This window comes from Rhopilema esculentum, chromosome 17, assembly GCF_057945365.1.
Source record: "Rhopilema esculentum isolate cy_ngs chromosome 17, ASM5794536v1, whole genome shotgun sequence".
Taxonomy (NCBI): Eukaryota; Metazoa; Cnidaria; class Scyphozoa; order Rhizostomeae; family Rhizostomatidae; genus Rhopilema; species Rhopilema esculentum.
This window is the reverse complement of record NC_142831.1, coordinates 2161666-2188097: the sequence shown is the minus strand read 5'-3', so window position 1 is coordinate 2188097 and position 26432 is coordinate 2161666. Positions and strand designations below refer to the sequence as shown.

General features: G+C 33.8%; 2 protein-coding genes across 2 annotated transcripts; both read left to right on the top strand.

Annotated features, from left to right (window-relative positions):
* The first annotated feature begins 26 nt into the window (after positions 1-26).
* On the top strand, positions 27-5964 carry LOC135681244 (uncharacterized). Its single transcript, XM_089113403.1, has 4 exons — positions 27-112; positions 2630-2915; positions 3390-3624; positions 4132-5964. Exons 2-4 carry the CDS (start codon positions 2633-2635, stop codon positions 4520-4522), a joined length of 909 nt encoding a protein of 302 aa, XP_088969529.1. The 5' UTR covers positions 27-112; positions 2630-2632; the 3' UTR covers positions 4523-5964.
* A 12690-nt stretch (positions 5965-18654) lies between these two features.
* Positions 18655-23346, top strand: LOC135695602 (uncharacterized). Its single transcript, XM_065214773.2, has 4 exons — positions 18655-18779; positions 21212-21497; positions 21843-22077; positions 22438-23346. The coding sequence occupies exons 1-4, from the start codon at positions 18756-18758 to the stop codon at positions 22835-22837; spliced, it is 945 nt and encodes a 314-aa protein (XP_065070845.2). The 5' UTR covers positions 18655-18755; the 3' UTR covers positions 22838-23346.
* The last annotated feature ends 3086 nt before the right edge of the window (positions 23347-26432 follow it).

The window sequence follows — 26432 nt, the reverse complement described above, 5'->3', positions numbered from 1 at the left end:
TAAAGCTCCAGTGCTCAGTACCTCAGACCAAGTTGACGACGCCGGGCCAGTGATACGCATTTCTAAATCAGGCAGAATCTACGTGTTGTTTTGTGATTGAGGAGAGTTGCTGGTATGTCAACATCTCCGAATTTTACTTTAATTCCTCATAATCTCTATATGAATTGAAATGCATTCCTTTTACAGTTTAACATCAGGCTCAAAAATTTCTTACCCACTGACTTTAATTATGTGAATAGCTCGAGTATTTCTAACAATAGAACATTACATTTCATTTTGTTTATTGCTGCTTCAAGTATTATTGTATTCACAATGAACACAAGCGTAATACCATAAAATATTGCGCTGAACAAACAGATTCGTAAACAGGAATGGAAAGACTTTCATATAACTAATCACAGGCTTGGATTTAGCCAAGATTTTGACCGGCTTCTGGGTGTTTCACTCCATTACGGCCAAATGTGTCAATGGTACATAATATTGCTAAAAGTTGCACTGGTAGTGAAAAATTACGAGGTTAACTGTGATTAATTTGTCCTCCCTTTACCTAAAATGTCAAAAATATTTCTCCGTGCAGCGTGGCCTTTGATCCTCTACTTAAAACTTCAATTCAAATTTTCATGAATTTTTCCGAGAAAGAAAGTCTAGTCCCTCAATGCAAAACCTCAGAATCTCATTTGCATCCGTAATCCATTTGTATCATTTTGTATCAAAGCGTCCACACTTTTCAGATATGGCGCCACCGGGTTCAATATTGGAGCAAAGATGGCAGACTCAAAACTGTCAGTTCAAGTTATTCGGATACGTTGGGATAAAAGATGAATTAGAAAGCTGAAAACTTTTTCGGAATATTTGCAACAAGGGAGAGCTGTGCTTACGTAATTAAGCAGTTATGTTGAGGTTCAATTCAGTATGTAAACAGATGAACTGTTGTGGGACAGGAAGAAATACAGCAATAGTCGTAATTGAAATTTTAGATAAAAATTCAAGATTCACAGAAGCAACATAGCTCTGAAAATTTGACCGGTTTTCTGAAACCTTTCATCCACGCCTGCTAGTCTCTTTTGATCAAATGCAACGACCAATGAAAAGCGGAAAATTTGTGTTCAAAAGTTTTGTTTGTTCCCTTGCTCAATGTTCCGTTAGTCAATGATAAACAGAAGTGATGATAAACATTAAGTTACGCATTCGTCTTTCGACTTTCTCACCTGCCGAACTTAAATCGAGAATTAAAGGCTCTTGCGCAACTGGCAAGCTTTGCGACTTTAACTTAAAGAACCGGTCTATAATAGTACTGCATGAAAATACAAAACATAGTCAATTTCCCATGACAACATGATATAGAAATATGAAATATATGAATTATGAATTAAGTATGAGTATATGAAATACAACACCCGCTAAGCATGACGGTAGCTCAAGAGTCTTTAAATGAATGCGAAGTGCGACGTTTAAATCAGATAGGCACGGCTAATTTAATTAAGGGCGGCAGAAAAATTTGCGCTTGGCAGAACTTGACGAGCTACGCAAGCAAAGCGCAACTGGGCTTTTCATGTACCGAACTCAATGCATAATTTATTTTATATCCCAGAAATCACTTTTCTGGCAAATCATGCCTATAACTGAATTTCGGCGTGAATCAACCTGGAATCAATAAAGCCAAGATGGCGTCTGCATATGAGAAGTTCTGTTGTGTTTCCTCTCTTGCCACTAAGTATCATTTTCCAGACGATATTCAACCAACACTGGTTGCGTTGAAGTCTTCCGCATGTCCTCTTTGCCTCCATTATTGGGCTGCTGTCGAGAACAAGACAACAAGTAGCACCACTAAAACTCTCCTTCTTCTTTGCTTCACTATTATCTTCAATCTTGCCTCTGCCAATCTTCAATTCTTTCTGGATTCCATCAGCAATCTCCTCACAAATGTAAAACGCATGTTTTCGGGCCATATTAAATGTCCGCAATCAAATCTGAAATCCATAAACTTAAGCCCGGCGAGCGGAACAATGAAGATCGACGTTTGCAACGGGAGTGGCACCAAAGAATTAGTTCGGCATAGAAGAAGTTTGACGTTTGGGACGGGCCTATCAGATAGCTAAATAACTGGATATCTCATGGCCATTGAATTGAATCCGGACATAGTACATTCAATAGAATTGGCAGCTCTGTTAAAAACGATCAAATGTCCGTGCAAGAATTCCTACCGACGAACATATGAAAAAGTCTGGCATAACGGCATTTATTTAATCGGTATGTTACTGAAGTGTATCCGTGAATAATCAGATGTAGCTAGTTAAAGGGTGTGAGGAATGAAAGCTATGTGGACTGTCACATCTGAATGAATTGCTTCACATCTAACATCTTTGAAATACCATTAGGATATAGAAAGATAATGGACCTTTCTCATTCATGAAAGGAAAGATTTCACGAAGAACACTTTCAGTCCAGAAAGAACCGTCTATGAATACAACTTTGGAAATCAAATCAAGGTTCAGGTTATTGATAAAAAGCACATTGAATTTTGATCTAGGAAGATATCACGTTTTGTAGAAGTTCCAATAATAAGTCACCAAAGTGATACAAATATTAAGAGTTTTTGCTTCATATAAATATCTCGTTTACTTTGCAGAAAATGCCAACAAGAAAATATGTTTTCCTGACACGTTGTCTACTTGTGCTTACTTTGAGCCAAGTAATCCACGGGGAGGATAATCGAGGCTCAGCAATGTTCGAAGTTATTCACAACCCATATATGGAACTGTCCAGCATGTTTCATAAATCGTTTCATCAATGTAGTAAAAGTAGCCCGTGCAATTTTGTGGTGAAGGATATGACAACAAACAAGTATGAAACACACAATAAGGAAGGAGATATAACTCAAGACCGAAGAAAGCTGATAATATGGAAAAGAAAAAGTATTTTCAATTTTCATACAGTAAAGTTTTAGTTAACCTCTTCTGAAACATAATATAAGGATTGATATTACTCAAGAAGCATATAACCCAGTTTGGTTTTAATATTTATTAATAGCAAAGTGATAGGGTTTTTCAATAATAAAAATTGTGGACTCTAGGGCTTTCTTAGTTGCCTAGAATTCTCCTATGGAATTTTTCAGGATTTTCAAGAGTATAAAGTTTATCCCTGGCTTTAAAGATTTTAATTTATAATTGGCTGTTTATATATCAATGTTTTTAATTTGATAATTGAAATAATAACAAAATAATCCATGTTCTGCTTGTTAAGAAAGGATTATTCACGACAATTCGCTTTAAAAACATTGAAGTGCGAAGCCATTCAAAAAAAATCGTTTTTCCTTGCATTTTGAGATTTTAATGCATTCTATACAATTCACTAATGATTTTATTTTCTTCTTGAATTTCTACTTAAAGGAAAGTATTCATGTCTTGATTGGCGATACGACTCTGCAATGATTAATGGGATATACAGAATATCAGATGATGACGGAGTTGAATTCAAGGTGTACTGCGACTTCATATCAGAGCCAAACTCAGTATGGACCCTGATCGAATCGTTCTCTTTAGGTAAAAATCATCTGTTCAAAGACTGGCCATTCACAATTGATTTTCCGTACTTGGAAGATTCTCCAAACTGGGACAATTACAGGTTAGGTCTTCTTACAGTTGCATGCTTTAAATTTCAATGAAAGTGTTGTGCAAGGGAATACTTTTTCATCCTTTAGACTACGACGGAGGGGAGGCACTAAGTGTTCTTTTTAGAAGTTCATGTAATTACCTATATTACATCCTCAAAAATTTTAAAGAGCTTCGTCTGACTATGTAAAGGGGGTACCAAGTATTTTGATCGATATTCTTTTTATGAGTGAATTCGTGAAACAAACTTTTCTTCAGACATTCTAATAGAGGAGATTTTGAAGATATGTTATGCAACGATCAAGCAACTTTCGACAGCTCAACCACCAATAAAGATATTTCTTTGAAAAAGTGATAAATGTATATTAAGATATGGATTTGTGTGATCTGAATTTTCAGCAACTTTCAAATCCATTTTTTCTATAGTTCTAACAAAAGTAAGAGAGGGTGTCTCTACCGTATTTTAGCGCAGCTGAAACAATCATCAAACTTTTTAATTTTTTGTTATACACCTTTCTAGACTCAGAAAGACAAGGATGGAGAAAATCAAGTCAACATCAACCCACTGGAGAGCAACATGCAGTTTCGATATTTTTGGTATTGATTATCGAGATTATGCCAGATTCAAACTCTCTGCATTTGATCCTCTTAGCTGTTACGTAAATGCATCGCCTAAGCTTGTTGAGTTGGTAAATATTAGAGGGCACATCGCTAAAGATCAATTAGTTAATTTTTGGCAACATGAAAATTCACATCTTCACATTGACTCTCAAGAAAATACCAATTTTTTGCAAGGATCCGTTTATACTGAAGATAATTTTGGATTCTATTATGGCATAAACTCAGCATTTAGGTGCACTGCCAATGCCAGCAGCACCACTCAACATTGGATTGGAATATACTACCCTTGATTCAATGTTTTGTGATTACTTTAATCAGGGCTGCATTGAGAATTTTGAGGACCTAGCCGAAAAATTATACTTGGGGCTCCCATATCGACATAAGTACCTCATAATTACGCCACCGTAAACAATTTTTATAAAAGATCAAAACAAACGAGTGGATTGTGTTAACCTTATAAAAAAATATCTTGAGATTAAATGAATAAACGGTTTAAATTGCCCTGCATTTCGTCAAATTCCAATTCTTGAAAGTAGTTGCTCAGCTATAGGCTGCTTTCTTTTCTTTGCAGAAGCAAAGGATCCCTTCTTATGCTTTTGGCCTCAATTAGCCATTAGAAATAGCTCTTAACACAACCTTGCTCTATTTTAGAGATCAAATTGATATTTGCTCTCTTTGAAGAAGAGAAGCTTCTTTCACCTGTAGCCACTTCACATAGCATGGTAAGCTGTCAAGAAATATTGCAGCAGTATGTCAATGAAAGATATGTTCCAATAAGAATTCAGTGATAGGCTTGTTCTTCCAAAGTAATGTTTGTTCCTCTTCTCTCTTCACATTCATTTTCCTTTCTTAACACAGCTTGTTCTTTGCTAATTCTTTTCTTTATAATCCAACGATATCTGCAAGCTAAGGGGAAGCATACACTTTTTTTACCTGTCATAATGAATAAAACAACGCATCAATTTGGTTGCAGCAATCAGCTGCTGCTGTGTTATTTTTGTGAATGTACGAATGAGCGACACATGTGGCGTAGGGTGCACATTTGCTAATTTCTTTAATTCCCAGGACATATGATAAAAATTGCCATATGATTGTCCTGAAGTGATGAAGTAATGTAATTATGCATACAGATGTGCCAGAAGTAAATATCGTTTGTTCGAAAATTAGATTTTGATCATCTGTCATAAATTCTTGCCGAGAAAATCTGACCATTCCAGAAATTTTGGGGCGCAGTGATCTCTTTGGTGCATTTTGTTGCATATTGGATGAAATTCATGTGAATTCTGCAATTTCATTTTAAGCTGCATTTGGTTTATTTTTAATGATTCATCTTATTGTTATTGCAGCTATTGTTACATTATCTTTTCAAACAAAATCATTATAGTAAACTACAAATGTAGAGACTTAATGAATTCACCTTTGGAATAAACATAGACGTGTTAAGTTACTTATGGAACATCATACTGTGCAATAGTAAAACTGTAAAATAGTATAGATATCATCACACATTGTCAACTTATATCTTTTTTCTAGCTTTAAGTCTTCAAATTAGATATTGGTTGCTAAAGCGCTTACTTAGTCTATATCTGCTACAAGAACCCAATATGCCACTGCTAAATTTTTAATATAAACGTTTCCTCTGCAGTGTAGTAGAGTAAGTCCCAGGCCCCCTGGGCAAGGCGTAGACACTATGTAAACACGTGTGTGAATATAGATGAGTTTTCTTGCTGTATGAAGTCTCATGTCTTGCCTTGGCCTTCCACCTCATTATACGTAAATATTTTATTGGCGACAAGTGAAAATAAAAGGAAACCAGTGCACCAGTATATCGCACACCGTTTCACTACAACCTGTTCCCAAATTTAATCCCGATAGCGGAAAGGTTGGCGCAAGTATCACGATTTCGTTGAAAAAATGGATTTCCGATTTTGGAACATTTACTGTTGCCACAGGCATCACCGATAACACTCATAAACGAGCGCTGTTGTTATACCAAGCTGGCCCCCGACGAGATTTTTGATCAGCTCGAAAACACCGGTGAAGCAACGACTACAGCCAAAGATAAACTTACTGCCTATTTTTGACCGCAGAGAAATCGTCGATATGACGTGTACTGCTTTCGAAAGGCACATCAAGAGCCTACTGACACATTGGACTAGTATCACACTAGGTTGCGAACACTGGCTTTACCTTGCGAGTTTGGTGACTATCTAAAATTTGAGCTGGAATAGCAAATCATCATTGGGGGAACTTCCTCTTGCCTTAGGAAGCAGGCCCTGCGAGACCCCACATACGACTTGAAATAATGACAGAAGGACATAGCTGATCGATGACAGAAGGGATGAAATAAGTCGATTTCAGTCGAAATAAATTGAATCTCAGAAAATCGAGCCTCTTTCAGCCGAAACAAAGCAAGTTGTGGCAAAACCGACCCACAAATGTCGAAACTGTGGACGGGCATTCACCCCCAAGACACTGTTTGCCCCGCGAAAGGGAAGGAATGCAGAAAATGTGTGTCGTTATAGTGCAAAAAGCCAGCAAAATTTCAAGACTAGATACAGACAAAAAAAGGGAAACAAAACTGTGCATCCACTTAATAATTCTGAATCTGAGTCAGATGATGAATACTTGTATGCAGTAAACAATACAAGCAAGGCTAGGCCCTACGGAAGAGCAAGATTCCTTGGATATACCTTTGACGCCATGATCAAGGATTAATTTAAGGTGCAGTGATGACCAATTTTTTGCAGTGATGAATCGAAAATGTGCAGTGATGAATTGAAAAATGTGCAGTGATGAATTACTTCACTTTTGAAATACTCCAAATTTTACTCATTTCGATGTTTTCAGAATAAAGACAAATGAATACAAACTATAATCAAGAGTCAAATAAGATAATAGAATCAACCCACGTGTGAAACTCAACTAAGGCCAGCCTTAACAATAAAAAAATATACAGTTATTCACAAACCCACTTCATAATGTAAAAAGTGTTTTTAAGAAAATAGAAATAATACAGGAAAAGAAATAGATAAAGAGAATATATCCTGTTATTGCCAAGATTCCAAGGAATGAGCCGAGGTCTGTGGGGTCTTATAATAAGCATGCCTTGAAAAAAACAAAATGTTTAAAATGATTGCAAGAAAATAACTGCTAGAAATATTCTGAAATATATTTTGAGATAATCTAAGGGGTGTGGTCAAAAAATTTTCTGCTCGCTCCGCTCGCAGGTAAGCTTCCACTGTCAGATAATCCTAGGGCCTCCTACAACTCTGGATTTCTTGCATTGCATGGCCAAAAAGACCCAGTGTCACTACCATCTTCAAATGGCGGCCTGCTTCTTTTCTTTTGCATGAAATAAAATACCACCATTTCCACCATTCACAAATAAATACTATATTGACTCCATAGGAAATGAAGAAAAAATTACCTGTTATTAGGTTTGCTACGCTGTTTTCTTTTGGCCAGGTTTGATCTGTTCTGTAGCCACACCCTATTGGCCCCGAAAATCTGTGTTTTACGCTGTTTTGTGCAGTGATGAAAATTCCTTAAATTAATGCCTGGCCATGATCGATACCGGAGCGTCCATTAACGTCATAGACAAAGCTATATTTGCAAAATTACCAGAAATCAAGCTGGAAAATACGAAAACCCGTGCATTTGCCTAAAATACTGAACAAACCGTTAAATTCATAGGCAAATTCAATGCGGTAGTGGAAAGAAAGAAGCGGTAGGCAGCCGAGACCTTCTACCTTGTCAATAACAACAAGTCGGGTAATCTCATTAGTGGAGATACAGCACAAGAATTAGGTCTTGTTACGTTCCATTTAAATAAAACGTCAACAAATAAAACGCCTTCATCACCCGTGACTGATGATGGAAAGCTGATTAAACTTCTTGCAAAACATTCTTCTGTGTTAAAAGGACTAGGAAAATTGAAAGGCGCCATTGTCAAGCTGAACATTGATGATAACGTTGTTCGAGTTGCGGAGCCGCAGAGGCGCATTCTGTTCCATATTCGTGAAAAAGTCAAGCGTGCCATTGAAAAGCTGGAGAAGGGTGACATAATCGAAAGGGCTCCAGAAACCCAACCTACGCCATGGATTAGCCCGATAGTTGCAGTACCAAAGAAAGGTGATGACGTGCGCATATGTGTAGATATGAGAAAGCCAAATCAAGCGATCAAGAGAACCAGGCATCTCATTCCTACAGTAGATGATATTAGTCGAAAGTTAACTGGAGCAACAGTGTTTTCAAAACTTGACATGTCTCAGGCATATCATCAGCTTTAATTGCACGAAAACAGTCGCTACATTACAACATTTAGTACACACATAGGCCTGTTTCGGTACCAAAGACTCAACTATGGCACAAACGCAGCTGCAGAGATCTTCCAACATGCCTTGCAAACGGCCTTACAAAGAATTAAAGGAGTTTGCAATATTGTAGAAGACATTATTTTCTTGGGAGTAGACCGTCAAGATCATGATGGAGCACTCAATGACTGCCTGCAGAAGCTATCAAATAAAGGTCTCACTCTGAATGCAACTAAATGCAAGTTTTTATCGAAACCGTTGTCTTTCTTTGGACCGTTTTTTTCAGCTGCTGGTACAAGACCAGATCCAAAGCATATTAAGGACCTGCAAGATGTACAAGTACTAACAAACGTGCATAAAGTGCGAAGTTTTGTATTAATGGCGAACTACAATTGTAAATATATTCAAGAATACGCAACTACCAGTGCTCCACTTAGAGAACTAACAAATAAAAATTCACATTTTCAGCGGAAAGCTGAACACCAAAAGGCGTTTGAAAAGTTAAAAAATGCTCTGACATCAGTTCCAGTAATGGCCTATTTCCATACTACAACGGACACTATAATTACTGTAGATGCCAGTCCTGTTGGCATATCAACTATTCTTGCTCGGAAAGAATCAGCAAGTGATGATTGTCGTATTGCTGTAAATGCAAGCCGAGCATTATCTTCTGTGGAAAAAAGATATTCACAAACTGAGAAAGAGGCATTGAGCATCGTCTGGGCGGTAGAGCATTTTCATTTGTTTATTTATGGAAAGCCATTTCAACTGATCACAGATCACAAACCATTGGAAATCATATATGGTAGCCCCAAATCAAAGCCATCTGCTCGCATTGAACGATGGGTCTTGCGCCTTCAGCCTTACAGATTTACAGTGCAGTATAAGCCAGGTGTAGACAACCCTGCAGACTACCTTTCCCGCCATCCAACAAAAGAAAGTACATACAAACAAGAGGAGATGACGGAACCCTACATCGCCATGTTGACCAATGCAGCAGTTCCAAAAACGATGACAATTACAGAGATAAAAAGCGCTACTGACAGTGATAGGACTCTGCAAGCTCTACGTGCTGCTATCAGACTAAACCGATGGGACTGTGATGCAATCAAGTCATTTAAAGTGATTAAAGATGAGCTCACCATCGGAGCTTATAACATAGTTTTGCGTGGAACCACAATTGTCATTCCAGAATCACTTCAAAAGAAAGCAATAGACCTTGCACATACCACTCATCAAGGCCTATCCAAGACCAAATCATTGCTCTGTGAAAAAGTTTGGTTTCCTGATATTGATAAGCTGATAAAAGGAACAATTGATTATTGCATACCTTGTCAAGCTACTGGAAGACCAAACCCACCAGAGACATTACAGATGACTGAAGTGCCACAAGACCCATGGCAGAAACTTCATGTAGATTTCCACGGACCATTGTCATCTGGAGAGTATTTGCTTGTTGTTGTAGACAGATACTCACGATATCCTGAAGTAGACATTGTGCGATCCATAGAAGCTTCAACCGTTATACCAAAGCTGGACAAGATCTTCGCTATTCATGGTATACCAGAAACACTCACATCTGACAATGGTCCACCCTTTAATGGTGGAGATTCAGTGATACCTCACTGCCCTTGGCATAAACAAAAATCATTCTACTCCGAAATGGCCTCAGGGGAATTCGGAGGTAGAAAGATTTAATCAGCCTCTCGGAAAAGCATTGAAAGCTGCTACAATTGAAGGAAAGGTGTGGCAGCAAGAATTAAATCGTTGCAATACCGCACCACTCCACATAGTTCAACAATAGGAACCTTCTGCAGAGCTGCTGTACAACAGAACAGTTCAAGGAATATTACCTTCGCTGAACAAACACAACGTTGTTAACAGACACAAAGAAGCAAAGAAAAATGAACTTTCAAGTCAGACATACAACAAACTTTACACAGACAAAAAGCGGAGAGTAAAACCAAGTGACTTAAAAATTGGAGACCATGTACTTGTGAAACAAGACCGACGAAAAAAATGTCGTCAACATACAATGAGACTCCATACGTTGTAACTGCCAGAACAAATTCACGTGTAACAGCTAAGAACAAACATGATCATAAGATTACACGTAACATCTCACATTACAAACGGTTACCAAAACCAACAGAGACTGACAAATATGACGACATATTTTACAGGGACAAAAACGATCAAGTTGACAAAGACAGAGGGATGTGAACAGCCCTTAAGACGATCTAACAGAATTGTAAAGAACTTGAGTTCTAAATATTTCAGATTTTAAAGTTTTTCTCAATAGCGGATCTAGAGTTAAATCTGACTACTTTGAAAAGAAGAAGATAAAAAAACAAACAAATGCGGGGTTTAAGGGTGTGGTCGCAAAAATGCCTTTTTCAAATGTGTAAGAGCCACTGAGAAATACTACGGCGTCTTCAAATTGCGTCACAAAGATTTTCTGAATGGCATAGAATCAAATATTTTCGATAGCAATTGACACAAAAATGCATAAATAACATTTGCTTGATAGTTATGTCTTGAAAAGGGTAATTATTCAATTGTTTAAGTATCATTAGTATCAAAACTTTTTTAAGAGAAGTTGAATGCAATAAGCTCAACCAAAGATAGTTCATCAGTATTACTAAGGCCTCTCGTCTAAATCATTGCTAGAACTTCATCATCATCACCAGACAAAGTAATTTCACCTCAGTTTCCTCCTTACTGATATTTAAATGAAAATATCAGCTATCTGCGATATCTGCTGCCTGTTTGTTGACTTTTGAATAAGTTTCCATTCATTGTCCATACACGATATTTCTTGGATCATTAAATCCTGGCACCTCAACCAGCATTAAGTTTTAGGATCAATACGTTTAACATTGTGCGGCAAAGAATCTGGATCTGCGTACGTATAAACTCATGTATTCTGTGCCATCAGAAAAGGAATGTCGGTATCTTGTGAAATAATAAAAAAATTACATCCTCAAAACTTACATGCAAATGTAGCTCAACTGAGTTGAGTTGAGCTGAACTGAGTTTAATGACTCAATGAAACGAGCCATAGATTTTTCAAGCCAACGTTAAAATTTTCTTGTAACTAGGGAAGTATTTTCTTCTTTCTCGGCATGAGCCATCGTCTAAGCCATTACGACCCATGGGAGCTTGGCTGGCCTTTGGTCTTTGAATTTCAATTCTTGAAAAAATCCTATTGATTTACTGAATGTTCTTCTAAATAAGATAAATGGCAATGCGTGACTTGTGAAATATGATCCATAGAAAATATGGCTTTTTTGAAATTTTATCTATTGACGCAGATAAATGTTTGTTATAAAATTGAATTTGGTGAGAAAAAGCTGATGGTATTGCTGAAAATTTAGATCCTTGTGATATTTTGAAGATTTGGCGTATTAAAAAGCATGAACTTGAAGTTATTGTGCCAAAAAACTGATAGTTGTACCATATTAGCGATGAAATACAAAAGGGACACACTGTGGGGCATCTAAAGTCCCTAGATCCAGAGCAACTGATAAATTATGTCTTCTTTGATCACAAATGAACCTCAATGAAATGACAAAATTTTTAATAAATCTAATATTAAGGCTCAAGGCTCTAATATTAACGAAAAAGCCGTCATTGTGTAGACAAAAGGCACGCAGCACTGATTGGTCAACTATACCGGTCTTGTGCTTGCGTTTTTCTGATTGGCCTATTTCGATCCAAAACTGAGTATATATTTTTCATCGTCTTCTTTCGAACCCTTATTCTGACGTTTTATGCTCTGAAGAGTGTCAAGCAAAAAAGCTTTTAGCCAATTTGTTGTAAAATGTTTGCTTTTTTCAAAGCCATTTTCAAGTTCTGTACGTCCAAAAAACTGTTCACATTAATGCTTTTGTACAAATACATTATTATATTGACCCCATGAACTGTTTCATGTCTGAGACAATGCTTTCTTTAGAGAGAGAGAGTTTTTTGTGCCAAGGAAGCGTGAATAGAATGCGCTCGATAAATATACTTTAAACTCAACAATATTATCACATACATCTTTAATTGTGATTATAGCAAAAAAACCTCCTTTCGTCTTTATTTATGCTACAGGAGAAAGTTTAACCATATTTCAAAGGTTGTTGCGGATACAAAACAAAGATTAGGTAAAGAATCAAAATATATCAATAAAAGTAAATAAAATAGGTTAATAAGTAAATAAGTAAATAAGTGAATAAGTAAATAAGTAAATAAGTAAATAAGTAAATAAGTAAATAAGTAAATAAGTAAATAAGTAAATAAGTAAATAAGTAAATAAGTAAATAAGTAAATAAGTAAATAAGTAAATAAGTAAATAAGTAAATAAGTAAATAAGTGAATAAGTAAATAACTAAATAAGTAAATAAGTAAATAAGTAAATAAGTAGATAAGTAAACAAGTAGATAAGTAAATAAGTAAATAAGTAAATAAGTAAATAAGTAAATAAGTAAATAAGTAAATAAGTAAATAAGTAAATAAGTAAAAAAGTAAATAAGTAAATAAGTAAATAAGTGAATAAGTAAATAACTAAATAAGTAAATAAGTAAATAAGTAAATAAGTAGATAAGTAAACAAGTAGATAAGTAAATAAGTAAATAAGTAAATAAGTAAATAAGTAAATAAGTAAATAAGTAAATAAGTAAATAAGTAAATAAGTAAATAAGTAAATAAGTAAATAAGTAAATATGTAAATAAGTAAATAAGTAAAAAAGTAAATACGTGAATAAGTAAATAAGTAAATAAGTAAATAAGTAAATAAGTAAAAAAGTAAATAAGTAGATAAGTAAACAAGTAGATAAGTAAATAAGTAAATAAGTAAATAAGTAAATAAGTAAATAAGTAAATAAGTAAATAAGTAAATAAGTAAATAAGTAAATAAGTGAATAAGTAAATAAGTGAATAAGTAAATAAGTGAATAAGTAAATAAGTAAATAAGTAAATTAGTAAATAAGTAAAAAAGTAAATAAGTAGATAAGTAAACAAGTAAATAAGTAAATAAGTAAATAAGTAAATAAGTAAATAAGTAAATAAGTAAATAAGTAAATAAGTAAATAAGTAAATAAGTAAATAAGTGAATAAGTAAATAAGTAAATAAGTAAATAAGTAAATAAGTAAATAAGTAAATAAGTAAATAAGTAAATAAGTAAATAAGTAAATAAGTAAATAAGTAAATAAGTAAATAAGTAAATAAGTAAATAAGTAAATAAGTAAATATGTAAATAAGTAAATAAGTAAAAAAGTAAATACGTAAATAAGTAAATAAGTAAATAAGTAAATAAGTAAATAAGTAAAAAAGTAAATAAGTAAAAAAGTAAATAAGTAAATAAGTAAATAAGTAAATAAGTAAATAAGTAAATAAGTAAATAAGTAAATAAGTAAATAAGTAAATAAGTAAATAAGTAAATAAGTAAATAAGTAAATAAGTAAATAAGTAAATAAGTAAATAAGTAAATAAGTAAATAAGTAAATAAGTAAATATGTAAATAAGTAAATAAGTAAAAAAGTAAATACGTAAATAAGTAAATAAGTAAATAAGTAAATAAGTAAATAAGAAAAAAAGTAAATAAGTAAATAAGTAAATAAGTAAATAAGTGAATAAGTAAATAAGTAAATAAGTAAATAAGTAAAAAAGTAAATAAGTAAATAAGTAAATAAGTAAATAAGTAAATAAGTAAATAAGTGAATAAGTAAATAAGTAAATAAGTAAATAAGTAAATAAGTAAATAAGTAAATAAGTAAATAAGTAAATAAGTAAATAAGTAAATAAGTAAATAAGTAAAAAAGTAAATAAGTAAATAAGTAAATAAGTAAATAAGTAAATAAGTAAATAAGTGAATAAGTAAATAAGTAAATAAGTAAATAAGTAAATAAGTAAATAAGTAAATAAGTAAATAAGTAAATAAGTAAATAAGTAAATATGTAAATAAGTAAATAAGTAAAAAAGTAAATACGTGAATAAGTAAATAAGTAAATAAGTAAATAAGTAAATAAGTAAAAAAGTAAATAAGTAAATAAGTAAATAAGTAAATAAGTAAATAAGTTAAAAAGTAAATAAAGTAAAATAAGTAAATAAAATAAATAAGTAAAATAAGGAAATCAGTGAAACATTAACATGGTGGGCTTCTCGCTATTCCCGTGGTGACCAAACAGGTAGATGCTCTATACAATGATATATTCCTACTTCTCTAAGACAAGGTGGAAGATTTCATCCTCTTTTTAATTAGGTTCTACTAAGATAATCAAGTTCTGTTGTTTACGACTTGACTGTAAAAACTTTTCTCTCAGTTAACCAATTCTACACACACATTTTCAAATACTTTCAATTGAGGTAGCTTATCAAAGAGCGCTTATCATATTTGCAGCTATATTCTAGATCTTTCAGTATTTACGAGCATGAAAGCTTCAGACCGTACTTATTCAATAAAGGTCAAAGTATCAAATTTCTTGGCACGTTTTACTGCACTTTATAATCAAGGGCGGCTTAAAAACTTTAGCAGCTTTTATTATTTAATGCAGATACTGCCAAGCTTTCCTACTTGGGTGATAATGCCAAAGATTAAAAAGAAATCGAGCAGGACGATGTTGATGATCTTTTGCAGGAAGCTACTGTTGTTGATTGGAATTCTCATGTCTTTTTCTATACTTATAGAGTTATTTATCATTATTATCAGCGTTTGCGTCAACCTTTTTTTAACCAAACTCACAATTAAGTTTGGCTTATACACAAGAGCCGCTAATAATCTAATAAATAAGATATATAGTAGAATTCAAGATCTGATTAATAATCGATGTATTGCTTATCATGTTATGAAAGTTTGTGTCTACTAAAGATTCTGCCAGATCAAATCTTTTTCAGGGTTATCTAGAATCTACTTTGTGCAAAATCCAGCAATAAAAATTTCTTTGAAGAATATCTTGTTGAGAAAGATGAAAGTTTCGAATGGAGGAGATTAAGTATTGAAAGTCTCTAATGTTTACCTAAGCAGACGGAAAATTGAATTTTATATTTCATTAGCAACTTGTTAATAGCGGAACTTAAATAAAGAAAAATCATAAACAGAACAAAATCATAAAAAGGTATATTTTAGAAGCAATTTGTAGCTATGAAGATGCAATGTGACGTTAGTTTGGGATGTCATGAAATCAAAAAATGAGCAGACTTTGACTGTCGAGTAACGACTTTATTTATGTTAGTTACAAAATTTCGTTAGATTTAATTCAAGGCTTACCGCGTCAGTATATCTCTCTTCTTGAACAGATGGTGTGATTATTTACTCTCTTATTTTATAAGAAACGAGTACCGGGCAATCAGAAAAATTAAAAACTCTAGTACTCATATCAAAATAATGAAGAAGCAACTAAATTTTGAAAATATCTAAGAAGACTCGGAAAAATCTAAGAACTTTATCAAAATTATAGTCTGATGGACATCAAAATTTGGACACAAAGAATAAGAATACACTTCCTGCATCTAAAAACAGTATTTGAACGGAAGCAAATCTTTTGACAGATATGTCACTGAGCTTTTAAAAATCGATAGGAACATCGACGGGTCACATTGTTTGGAACTATAAAATCCCTCCCCAAGCAGTTTCTGTCGGGATATTTCCTAAGGAACTCAATTTTTAATTAATGACGTCACTTTTTGTAAACTTTAAGGAAACAATGAGTATTGAAATTTTCCAAAACGTTTAGAAACTGGAGTACTTAGCTTCAACCATCGCTCCCTAATAAAATGGACCTATTTGAAACTATTAGATTCTACAATAGTTTCTGGATGTTGAAAAACTTAGCTATGCTTATTGAGCCAAAATAGATTAAATGAAATATCGTGAAATTTCACGGTGAAATTAATATCTTACAAATCAACATTGTTATATTATCTAGTGATCGCCAAATCTGAGCATGCTTTATTCACTCTAATCAAATCTATAAAACAAAACCCAGATTTAAGGAAAATAAGAAGCATATTTGCAGAAAATTCAAATCATGTGGAGACCTTAAGAGTAACCATTTTAAGTAGCTAAATTTTACTAAATTATCTTACTGATGGTTTAACTAATAAGATTTGCAAAATATACTGTCAATATAAATCGTCCACTGATATCCTGTTTCAACTTTTTTCTTGTCAAATTACCTTCCTTTCAAATATATGGCTTTATGAGACATGTTTATAAACAAAACAAGTCAAAATAGGTGCGCAAAATAATGGACGACAGCCAAGTCAAACAGGACGATGCTACAACCAGTATATCAGACATTAGGTTTAAAAATGAACCATTTTTATTTATCTTACTATTTCAACCAACATTAGGGGCAATATATTTGTTTTCTACCAAATTTTGCTTGGCTTATAGCCAAAAATCAAAGGCAAAGAATGAACAATTAAAAAAACTAGATAGAAGTTGATAGAAAGAAAACCAAACTTTAGAATGTGCAACATTCAGACCGAGCTCTGCCAATTATCTGAAACACGTCGCCATTACGATTTAAGCACAACCAAAGTTTGCTACTAAATGCAGCTCAATGGCAAATTCCTAAGATTAATAAGATGTAAATTCACATTAGTCAATCTTCTAGCCCGTATAAGCAATATAAAATTCCATCGCATATTTTTAACTGATAAGGTTATGGAAGCTAATTCTGATAATCTTCATGCTGAAATAACATAAAGGACAAATTGAAAGGATAGGATTAGGATGAAAGATATCTACCAGGAAAAAATCTTCAGAAATATTTTTCAACAAACATAAAGGTAAGATAAGGATTTATAATACTCAACAAACATACCAGCTACTCGGATCTATTATTCATGAAAAAGTGATAATACAATGTTTGCTTCGCTCTAATGAAAGGGTAGGACAAGGGTTAATGATACTCAACCAACATTTCAGCAGGTAGGATCTCGATATTAATGATTTCTTGATGATAAATTGTTGGCTGTTCACTTATGAAAGGGTACGATAAGGATTTATGTTACTTAACAAACATACCAGCCATTCGGATTTATTATTAATGAAAAGTGGTAGCTCATTGTTGGCTATATTCGTATGAAAGTGTGCAAGAAGACTTTGAGATGTTATTCAACTTATTTAGCCTTGCATCATTTTTGGAATAGACTTTGGGATAATTGTGAATAGCCACACGGTTATTATGAAGATTAATGCCCCCTGTGGTATCTTAATTGTACTGTATTTGTAGTGGTGTTTTGTAGATTTCTATCAAAATAAATAACTTATGTAGCAGCTAGTTGCACTTTGAACATAGTGATTAATTGATAAGGCCGGCTTTTCCCTTATGAAAGGGTACGATAAGGAGAAATTTTTCTACCACAAACATATACTTCAATGGGATCCTAATATTAATTGCAGATAAAGTGGCAACCTCTTTTCATCAATTAAAATTGTGGACATCTTGGATACATTAGTTGGCTTGTATTCTCTCATCAATACCCTTCAGATAAAACATGTAAAACCATTTTTTGGTAGAACTTTTGTCACCCCTTCATATAACCAAAACTTTTTTGCAATTGTCGGTGGTCGAAATTTTGCGCTGGTGTCTCTTTAACTTGGTAATTCTTAACAAGCTGCATAGATTGAGAATAATTGAAAATCAGTATGTAAAAGCTAACATTTCGTTAAACGTATAGTCAAATAAGTTTATCAAAGGAACATTAGAGTGTCGATAACGTTAAGGTAGTTCGTTACTTGATTTATTTCCAAAAAGCGCAACGAAAAATTTAATTAATTCAACTATTTATTTGCAAAGCTGCAATCGATTTTAATGGTTTGATTCCTAGGGTAGCATTATTTTTATGCTTCTCATTCCTGTTCATTTATAACAGCTGATAGACTATGTTCGCTACTTGAAGACTCATTGCTAACAATGGGCCTTTGCGAGCGTGGCGACGGTCCAAACAATGGCATTAAACTTCTACGGATTAACCAAAATTGATTTCAGACAGTCTGAAAATGCATTATGGGATACTTACGTTGCGCAATGACTCATTGTTAGCAATGAGTCTTTAACATTTCATGGAAATCAAACACAATACTTTTACCAGCACATTGTACAGAACCATGGCAAAAGGATTTGGTGAAAAGGTGATTAGTATAGCGGCACCAGGACAATTCAGGTGAACAGCAAAACGGAATCCAAAGCAACTCATTGGCTGTTGTCATTGCAAATGCTGCACGTTCATCTTGCAAAGGTATAACTTCAACAGTGCTTAGTTTCGCTTAGTTCACGCTAAACGCAACTATCAGGCAGCATATAATGACTTAGAATCGATTTGACACAAATTATACAAATAATAGACACCAGAAAGTTTGAAGGCTTGTATATCTTTGCTATCAGACTATAGGTTTAGAAGATTAACCAATTTTACGAATCTTATCATTATGGGTTATATACATGTTTTAGACCATCTTTTGCTTGGATTATAGCCTAGCATTAAGAAAGAAGAATAAACAATTAAAAATTTGCTGGAAGTTGATAAAAAGAAACCAAAACAGTTAAAAATGCAACATTCAGACTTTTTTCTGTTGAGTATTATTGAGAAAGATCTATTTTGCTTGAAGTGCAACTGAATTGAAAAAATCAAAAAAAATTTTATTGATGTTCTTAGTCAAGTCAGTGCTCCTGAATCCGATGGTGAAGTTTGTTTTTTTTGGAATTGGGAAGTGTTTTGAAGCTACAACGCTTCAAAGATGCGATTCTCAAGACTTTTTGTCCGAAACTTTGTGCGCGGTCTGTGAGGAATTACAGGAATGCGTGACGCATTAACGTTTATAAGTCGCGGAAGTGATGCTTCAGTACTGAAAACTGTATTTCGAGTGCTATAAAAAACCCAAAAAACGTGAAGTGGATGGAAATAGTGCAATAATTGTGCTCTAAATATCACTAGCTATCTAACTACAAGAAACGTGCAAGGTATTTATTTGCGAAAATTTCGAACCCATACGAAATAAGCAAACTTTTTACCTGTTGTGAATTATTGAGCGTGTCGAATAAGAATGCTTTTACGAACAGCTTTACAAATTTTAAATAAAAGTGAGCAAATTGATCAAAAGAAAAGTTGATCTATTATAGAACCACACAAATTGCACATTTTTCGGCGCTTTTCCCAATTTCCAACTTGCGTTGCCACTGTCAAAGCATCAGTTATCGCCAGGGCCGTCAAGATGGGATAAATTGCCCCAGGGCAGGCACCGCGGAGCGATGAGAAAACTGGGGTGTTTAAAAAAAGTGGGGGGCTAAAACCGTACAAAAGAGGCTTTTCTGGTAGTTTGATACTTAATATTTGGCATTTTTTGCATAAAGCCCCCCAGCCCCCCCTGCTCCGCGGTGCCTGCAGGGCCTCGTCGTCAGGGCAGGGGGCCTCAAAAAGTAAAGAAGTTCATTTTAAATGGAGTTTATTAAAAGTAAAAGCAAAATTATGCCTTAAAAAGTAAAACTTTTTAAACGTTTGCAAGAAAAAAATCAATTTAAGCTCATCTAGAGTTCATGGTTACAAATATCTGTTCGCCTATCCATTTTGGCTTCAAGAACGTCTTGGCGTCCCTGGTTGGGCAGTAGCATTATTGTTAGCATCATTTCCATGGTATCGTGATCCGAAATGAAAATTATGATAATAACTTGATTTATCTGGAACCTTGTTCTCCAGTCTCTAAGTAGCACGGTGGGGTATCTTTAAGCGTCTATTCATACCCTATCTCTTTTGGCGTATCAAAATGCCTATCTCTATCAAGTTTCATGCTGGTATCGCGATCTAATTGTTAAACTGTGACAACTACTACTAAGAGGTTTGAATTCTAGTACCCCTGTCTATAGATAGCACAAGGGAAATTTTTCAGCGTCTATTCGCATCCTTTCTTTTTCAGCGTATCAAACTGCTTATCTCTACAAAGTTTCATGCTGATATCGCGATCTAAAAGTTAAATTATGACAATCACTGCTTAGAGGTTTGGAACCTAGTACCCCAGCGTCAATTCATATCATATCTTTTTCAGCGTATCAAACTGCCTATTACTACAAACTTCCATGCTGGTATTGCGATCCAATGGCAAAATTGTGTCAATTACTGCTTAGAGGTTTGGAACCTAGTACCCCACTCTATAAATAGCACAAATGGATATTTCTAAGCGTCTATTCACACCCCATCTTTTTCAGCGTATCAAACAGCCTATCTCTATCAAGTTTCATGCTTGTATCATGTTTTACACAATTTGTAGCTTTTTATCTTCTTACAGCCCTCACTATGGCTGAATTGACTATATAAATCTTAATTCGTCACTCGCCCAGCCTCTTTTCACACGACCTACTCGCAAAAGAACCCCAGAAACCCCTATTTGTGGGCCCCAAATTTAAAAAGTAAACTTTTTTCAAAATAAGCGATGATTAGTATACCAGATTCAGCAATAAAAAATTTCATTTTTTAAATGATTTGGAAAAGAACAGCTTCTGGAAGTAGATAATAAAAATGAATGTTTCCTGAAACAATTTCTATAGAGGTAAAATGAATTACAGCAGTTTGTCATATCTGTGAAAAAGTAAAATACCAGGGCAATCAGGAAACTAGATATTTAACAAAATTCTAATAAACAACGTTCTTTTAATGTAGAGTCTTTTTTTACTTTTCAGTTCGTCTCAAGAATTAGGAAAATGTTCCTGATACATCTGCTTTTTGCATTGACCTTCAATAAAGTCATGGCTGTTGATAATAATAAACATTCGGTGATGTTTGAAGTGATACAAAACCCAACAAACGAGCAGACAAGCATGTTCCATGAATCATTTCACGAATGTAGCAGAAGTGGACCATGCAATTTTGTTGCAAAGAATATAACAACACGCAAATATTATACATACAACAAAGAAGATGATATTCCTCAAGACCGGAAAATGCTGATAATATGGAAACGAAAAAGTACTTTATTCAACATTTCAGTTCTCTTTTTCTGGAAGAATTTTCAAGATTTATGTTACGTAATTCTCATTACCCTTGAAATATTTCGATGGATGACATCTTACCTATTGAGAATAGATCGATTAACTGGAAGGCGGAAAAGTCTATACCGTAGCGATTTCTTTTATTTTTCTGCATTGATTCTAAAATTATGCTAATTATGAAAAGGCGATTCTCTATTATTCGCTTTTAATACATTCAGGTGCGAAGTCATTTTAAAATGATCAGTTTATACTTGACCCTTGAGATTTTCAATGCACTCTAAACACTCTACCAATGATTTTATTTCCTTCTTTTAAATGAAAGGAAAGTATTCCTGTCTTGATTGGCGATATGATTCTGCAATGGTCAATGGGATATACAGAATATCAGATGATGACGGAGTTGAATTCAACGTTTACTGCGATTTCACATCAGAACCAAACTCAGTATGGACCCTGATCGAATCCTTCTCATTGGATAAAAACAATATGTTCAAGAACAAGCCATTCAAAATTGATTTCTCTTACAGTGAAGATTCTCCAAACTGGGGCAGTTACAGGTTAAACCTTCTTACCATTGCTTTTTTGTTCATCGCGACAGGAAATTGTTATGAAAAGAAGAAAAATAAGATTTTCTGAATTCTACTCCTTCACAATGAAATGGAATATTTGGTGTTGAATAAAAACAAGTTTAGAAATTAATTGGGAAATGCTTTCTACGTTTGGTAGAGGTTTAGGTAGAGGTATTTATACCAAGCTTTTATCAAAGCTGTGATTTATAGAGCAGGAGGGTTCGAAGGTGCTTCAAGCTCAATACGATCATTGATCACTAGTCGGATTTAAAAATTATATTCTTGCACATAATAGAGCATTAAGAAAAAATGAATATGCTTCTTAATCTGAATTTTTACATTTTCTAGACTCAGCAAGACAAGGATCGAGAAACTCAAGTTAAGATCAACCCATTGGAGAGCAACATGCAGCTTCGATGTTTTTGGTGTTGATTATCGAGATTACGTCAGATTCAAACTTTCTGCATTTGATCCCCTTTGTTGTTTCATAAGTAAAGCTCCTATACATGTAGAACTTGTAAACATTAGAGGGTACAGCGCTACGGAGCAATTAGTTGATTTTTGGCAAGATGAAGGAGAACATCTAAATATTGACTCTGAGAAAAATGTCAGTTTTTTGCAAGCAAAGGAAGGATCCGTTAAAAGTGAAGATAATTTTGGACTATATGAATACCAAAATTCAGCATTCCGATGCACTGCCAATAGCAGCAGCACTACTCAACATTGGATTGGAACGAACTACCCTTGACTCTGTTTTTATTTGCCACAATCTTATGTTATGATTCAAATAGAATCGAGATTTTGAATTACCGTCGTGTTCCCGCAAATCACAGTGTAAAAAATATATAAAGCTAAAGTTATTAGATATGACTTTTCCACCCCCCCCCCCCCCGCTCTTATTAGGACCCCTCGCCAATTGATTTTGGCAGTTTTGTCTTAATTACAGTAGTGAAGAAAACGTAACATAAGCTAAATGTTGTCAATGATAGATAATAGCGATAAAATAGTGAAATAAGCGCACTGATTTTAAATGTATTTTCAGTATTCAGTATATGTAACTTCATAATTAAAGCCCCCCCGGTAATTGGAACCCTCCCCCACCAATTAATGTTAAACATAAAATCCGACCTCCAACGGTTTTTCTGCCCCCCCCCCTCCCCGCCCGGAAATTAGGCACCTATGAGTATGACACAAACCAATATTCACAAGACTTTTGCTTAATATCGACGGCCAAAACATACATTTGATGTAGGTCTTGCAAGGATGTAGACAAGGATGTAGAAGCATCAAAGCTTTTTATTATATGAGTAATTTACCGACATCTAAGTGACGAAAATAATAGCCTAACAATTTTATCAAGTCTGATTGAATCTTCCAATGATTAGGATGAGAATTAAGCTCGTAGTTATAGCCTAGAGCCATCCTACTTTACCCAACACACCATGTACAGTCGTGTTAATTCATCATCGTTGCGTACCTTAAATTTTCTATAAAAATGCCAGCTACTGGGCAACCGTATAGGATTCAAAAACTTCAATACTCGAGGCAAAATGTTTAAAATCTATGGGTTTTTAAAAAATTGGAAAACTCAATAATTGGGTGAAAATTAGTGGCAATAGGTATGACAAGGCGCAAGATTTGTAACTGCAAAAACCCCCACCACAACAAAATATTTAAATATCTTCAAAAATACTTTCAATCAAGGTAGCAAAGGCGGCAGCTCGTTTGCAGCTGAAAACTGATACCAGACAATCATTCATTGCACTTGAAAATCCAAGAGAGCAGCTGTAGCTGAAAGGAGATCATTGAGTTTCAACTACGAAAACCAGTAATAACAATGTTAAGATCACTAATCACTAATCACTAATCACTAATCACTAATCACTAATCACTAATCACTAATCACTAATCACTAATCACTAATCACTAATCACTAATCACTAATCACTAATCACTAATCACTAATCACTAATCACTAATCACTAATCACTAATCACTAAACACTAATCACTAATCACTAAACACTAATCACTAATCACTAATCACTAACAAGTAAAAGGCAAATTGCAAAGGAAAATTGAATTTCTAAGGTTTTAATTATTATTATCAGCACTCTATCAGATTATTGATGTCTTTCCCATCTCTCCAATAGTTGCAGCTAAATTCTAGATCTTTCAGTATTTACGAGCATGATACCTTCATATCATACTTACTCAATTAAAGACAGCAGCATCAGATTTTTTGGCCCGTTTTACTGCACTTTATAATCAAGGGCGGCTTAAAAACTTTAGCAGCTTTTATTATTTAATGCAGTTACTGCCAAGCTTTCCTACTTGGGTGATAATGCCAAAGATTAAAAAGAATTAGGGCAGGACGATGTTGATGATCTTTTGCAGGAAGCTACTGTTGTTGATTGGAATTCTCATGTCTTTTTCTATACTTATTAAGTTATTTATCATTTTTATCATCGTTTGCGTCAATCTTTTTTTACCAAACTTACAATTAAGTTCGGCTGATACACAAGAGCCGCTAATAATTTAATAAATAAGGTATATAGTAGAATTCAAGATCTGATTAATAATCGATGTATTGCTTATCATGTTATGAAAGTTTGTGTATACCAAAGATTCTGCCAGATCTAATCTTATTCAGGTTTATCTAGAAGCTATTTTGTGCAAAAATCTACCAATAATAATTATTCTGAAGATTTTCTTGTTGAGAAAGATGAAAGTTTCGAATGAAGGAGATAAAGTATTGAAAGTCTCTAATGTTTTACTGAGCAGACGGAAAATTGAATTTTATATTTCATTAGCAACTTATAAATAGCGGTAATTGAATAAAGAAAAAATAAAAAAAGAATAAAGAACCAATTTCATCCCTCTATGGTATATTTTAGAAGCAATTTGTAGCTATGAAGATGCAATTTGACGTTAGTTTGGGATGTCATGAAAACAAAAAATGAACAGACTTTGACTGTAGAGTAACGACTTTATTTCCCTCATTTTGTATGTTACAAAATTTCGTTAGATTTAATTCATGGCTTACCACGTCAGTATATCTGTCTTTTTGAACAGGTGATGTGGTTATTTACTCTCTTAATTTAGAAACGAGTACCGGGCAATCAGAAAAATTAAAAAACTCCATTACTCAAATCAAAATAATGAAGAAGCAATTTAATTTTAAAAAGGTCCAGGAAGACTCGGAAAAATCTAAGAAATTTATCAAAATTATTGTCTGATGGACATCAAAATTTGGACACAAAGAATAAGAATACACTTCCCTCATCTAAAAACAGTATTTGAACGGAGGTAAATCTTTTGACAGAAATGTCACTGAACTTTTAAAAATTGATAGGAACATCGACGAGTCACATTGTTTGGAACTAAAAAATCCCTCCCCAAGCAGTTTCTGTCGGGATATTTCCTAAAGAACTCAATTTTTAATTAATGACGTCACTTTTTGTAAACTCTAAGGAAACAATGAGTATTGAATTATCTTACAAATCAACATTGTTATATTATCTAGTGATCACCAAATCTGAGCTTGCTTTATTCACTCTAATCAAATCTATAAAACAAAACCCAGATTTAAGGAAAATAAAAAGCATATTTACAGAAAATTCAAATCATGTGGAGACCTTAAGAGTAACCATTTTAAGTAGCTAAGTTTTACTAAATTATCTTACTGATGGTTTAACTAATAAGATTTGCAAAATATACTGTCAATATAAATCGTCCACTGATATCCTGTTTCAACTTTTTTCTTGTCAAATTACCTTCCTTTCAAATATATGGCTTTATGAGACATGTTTATAAACAAAACAAATCAAAATAGGTGCGCAAAATAATGGACGACAGCCAAGTCAAACAGGACGATGCTACAACCAGTATATCAGACATTAGGTTTAAAAATGAACCATTTTTATTTATCTTACTATTTCAACCAACATTAGGGGCAATATATTTGTTTTCTACAAATTTTGCTTGGCTTATAGCCAAAAATCAAAGGCAAAGAATGAACAATTAAAAAAACTAGATAGAAGTTGATAGAAAGAAAACCAAACTTTAGAATGTGCAACATTCAGACCGAGCTCTGCCAATTATCTGAAACACGTCGCCATTACGATTTAAGCACAACCAAAGTTTGCTACTAAATGCAGCTCAATGGCAAATTCCTAAGATTAATAAGATGTAAATTCACATTAGTCAATCTTCTAGCCCGTATAAGCAGTATAAAATTCCATCGCATATTTTTAACTGATAAGGTTATGGAAGCTAATTCTGATAATCTTCATGCTGAAATAACATAAAGGACAAATTGAAAGGATAGGATTAGGATGAAAG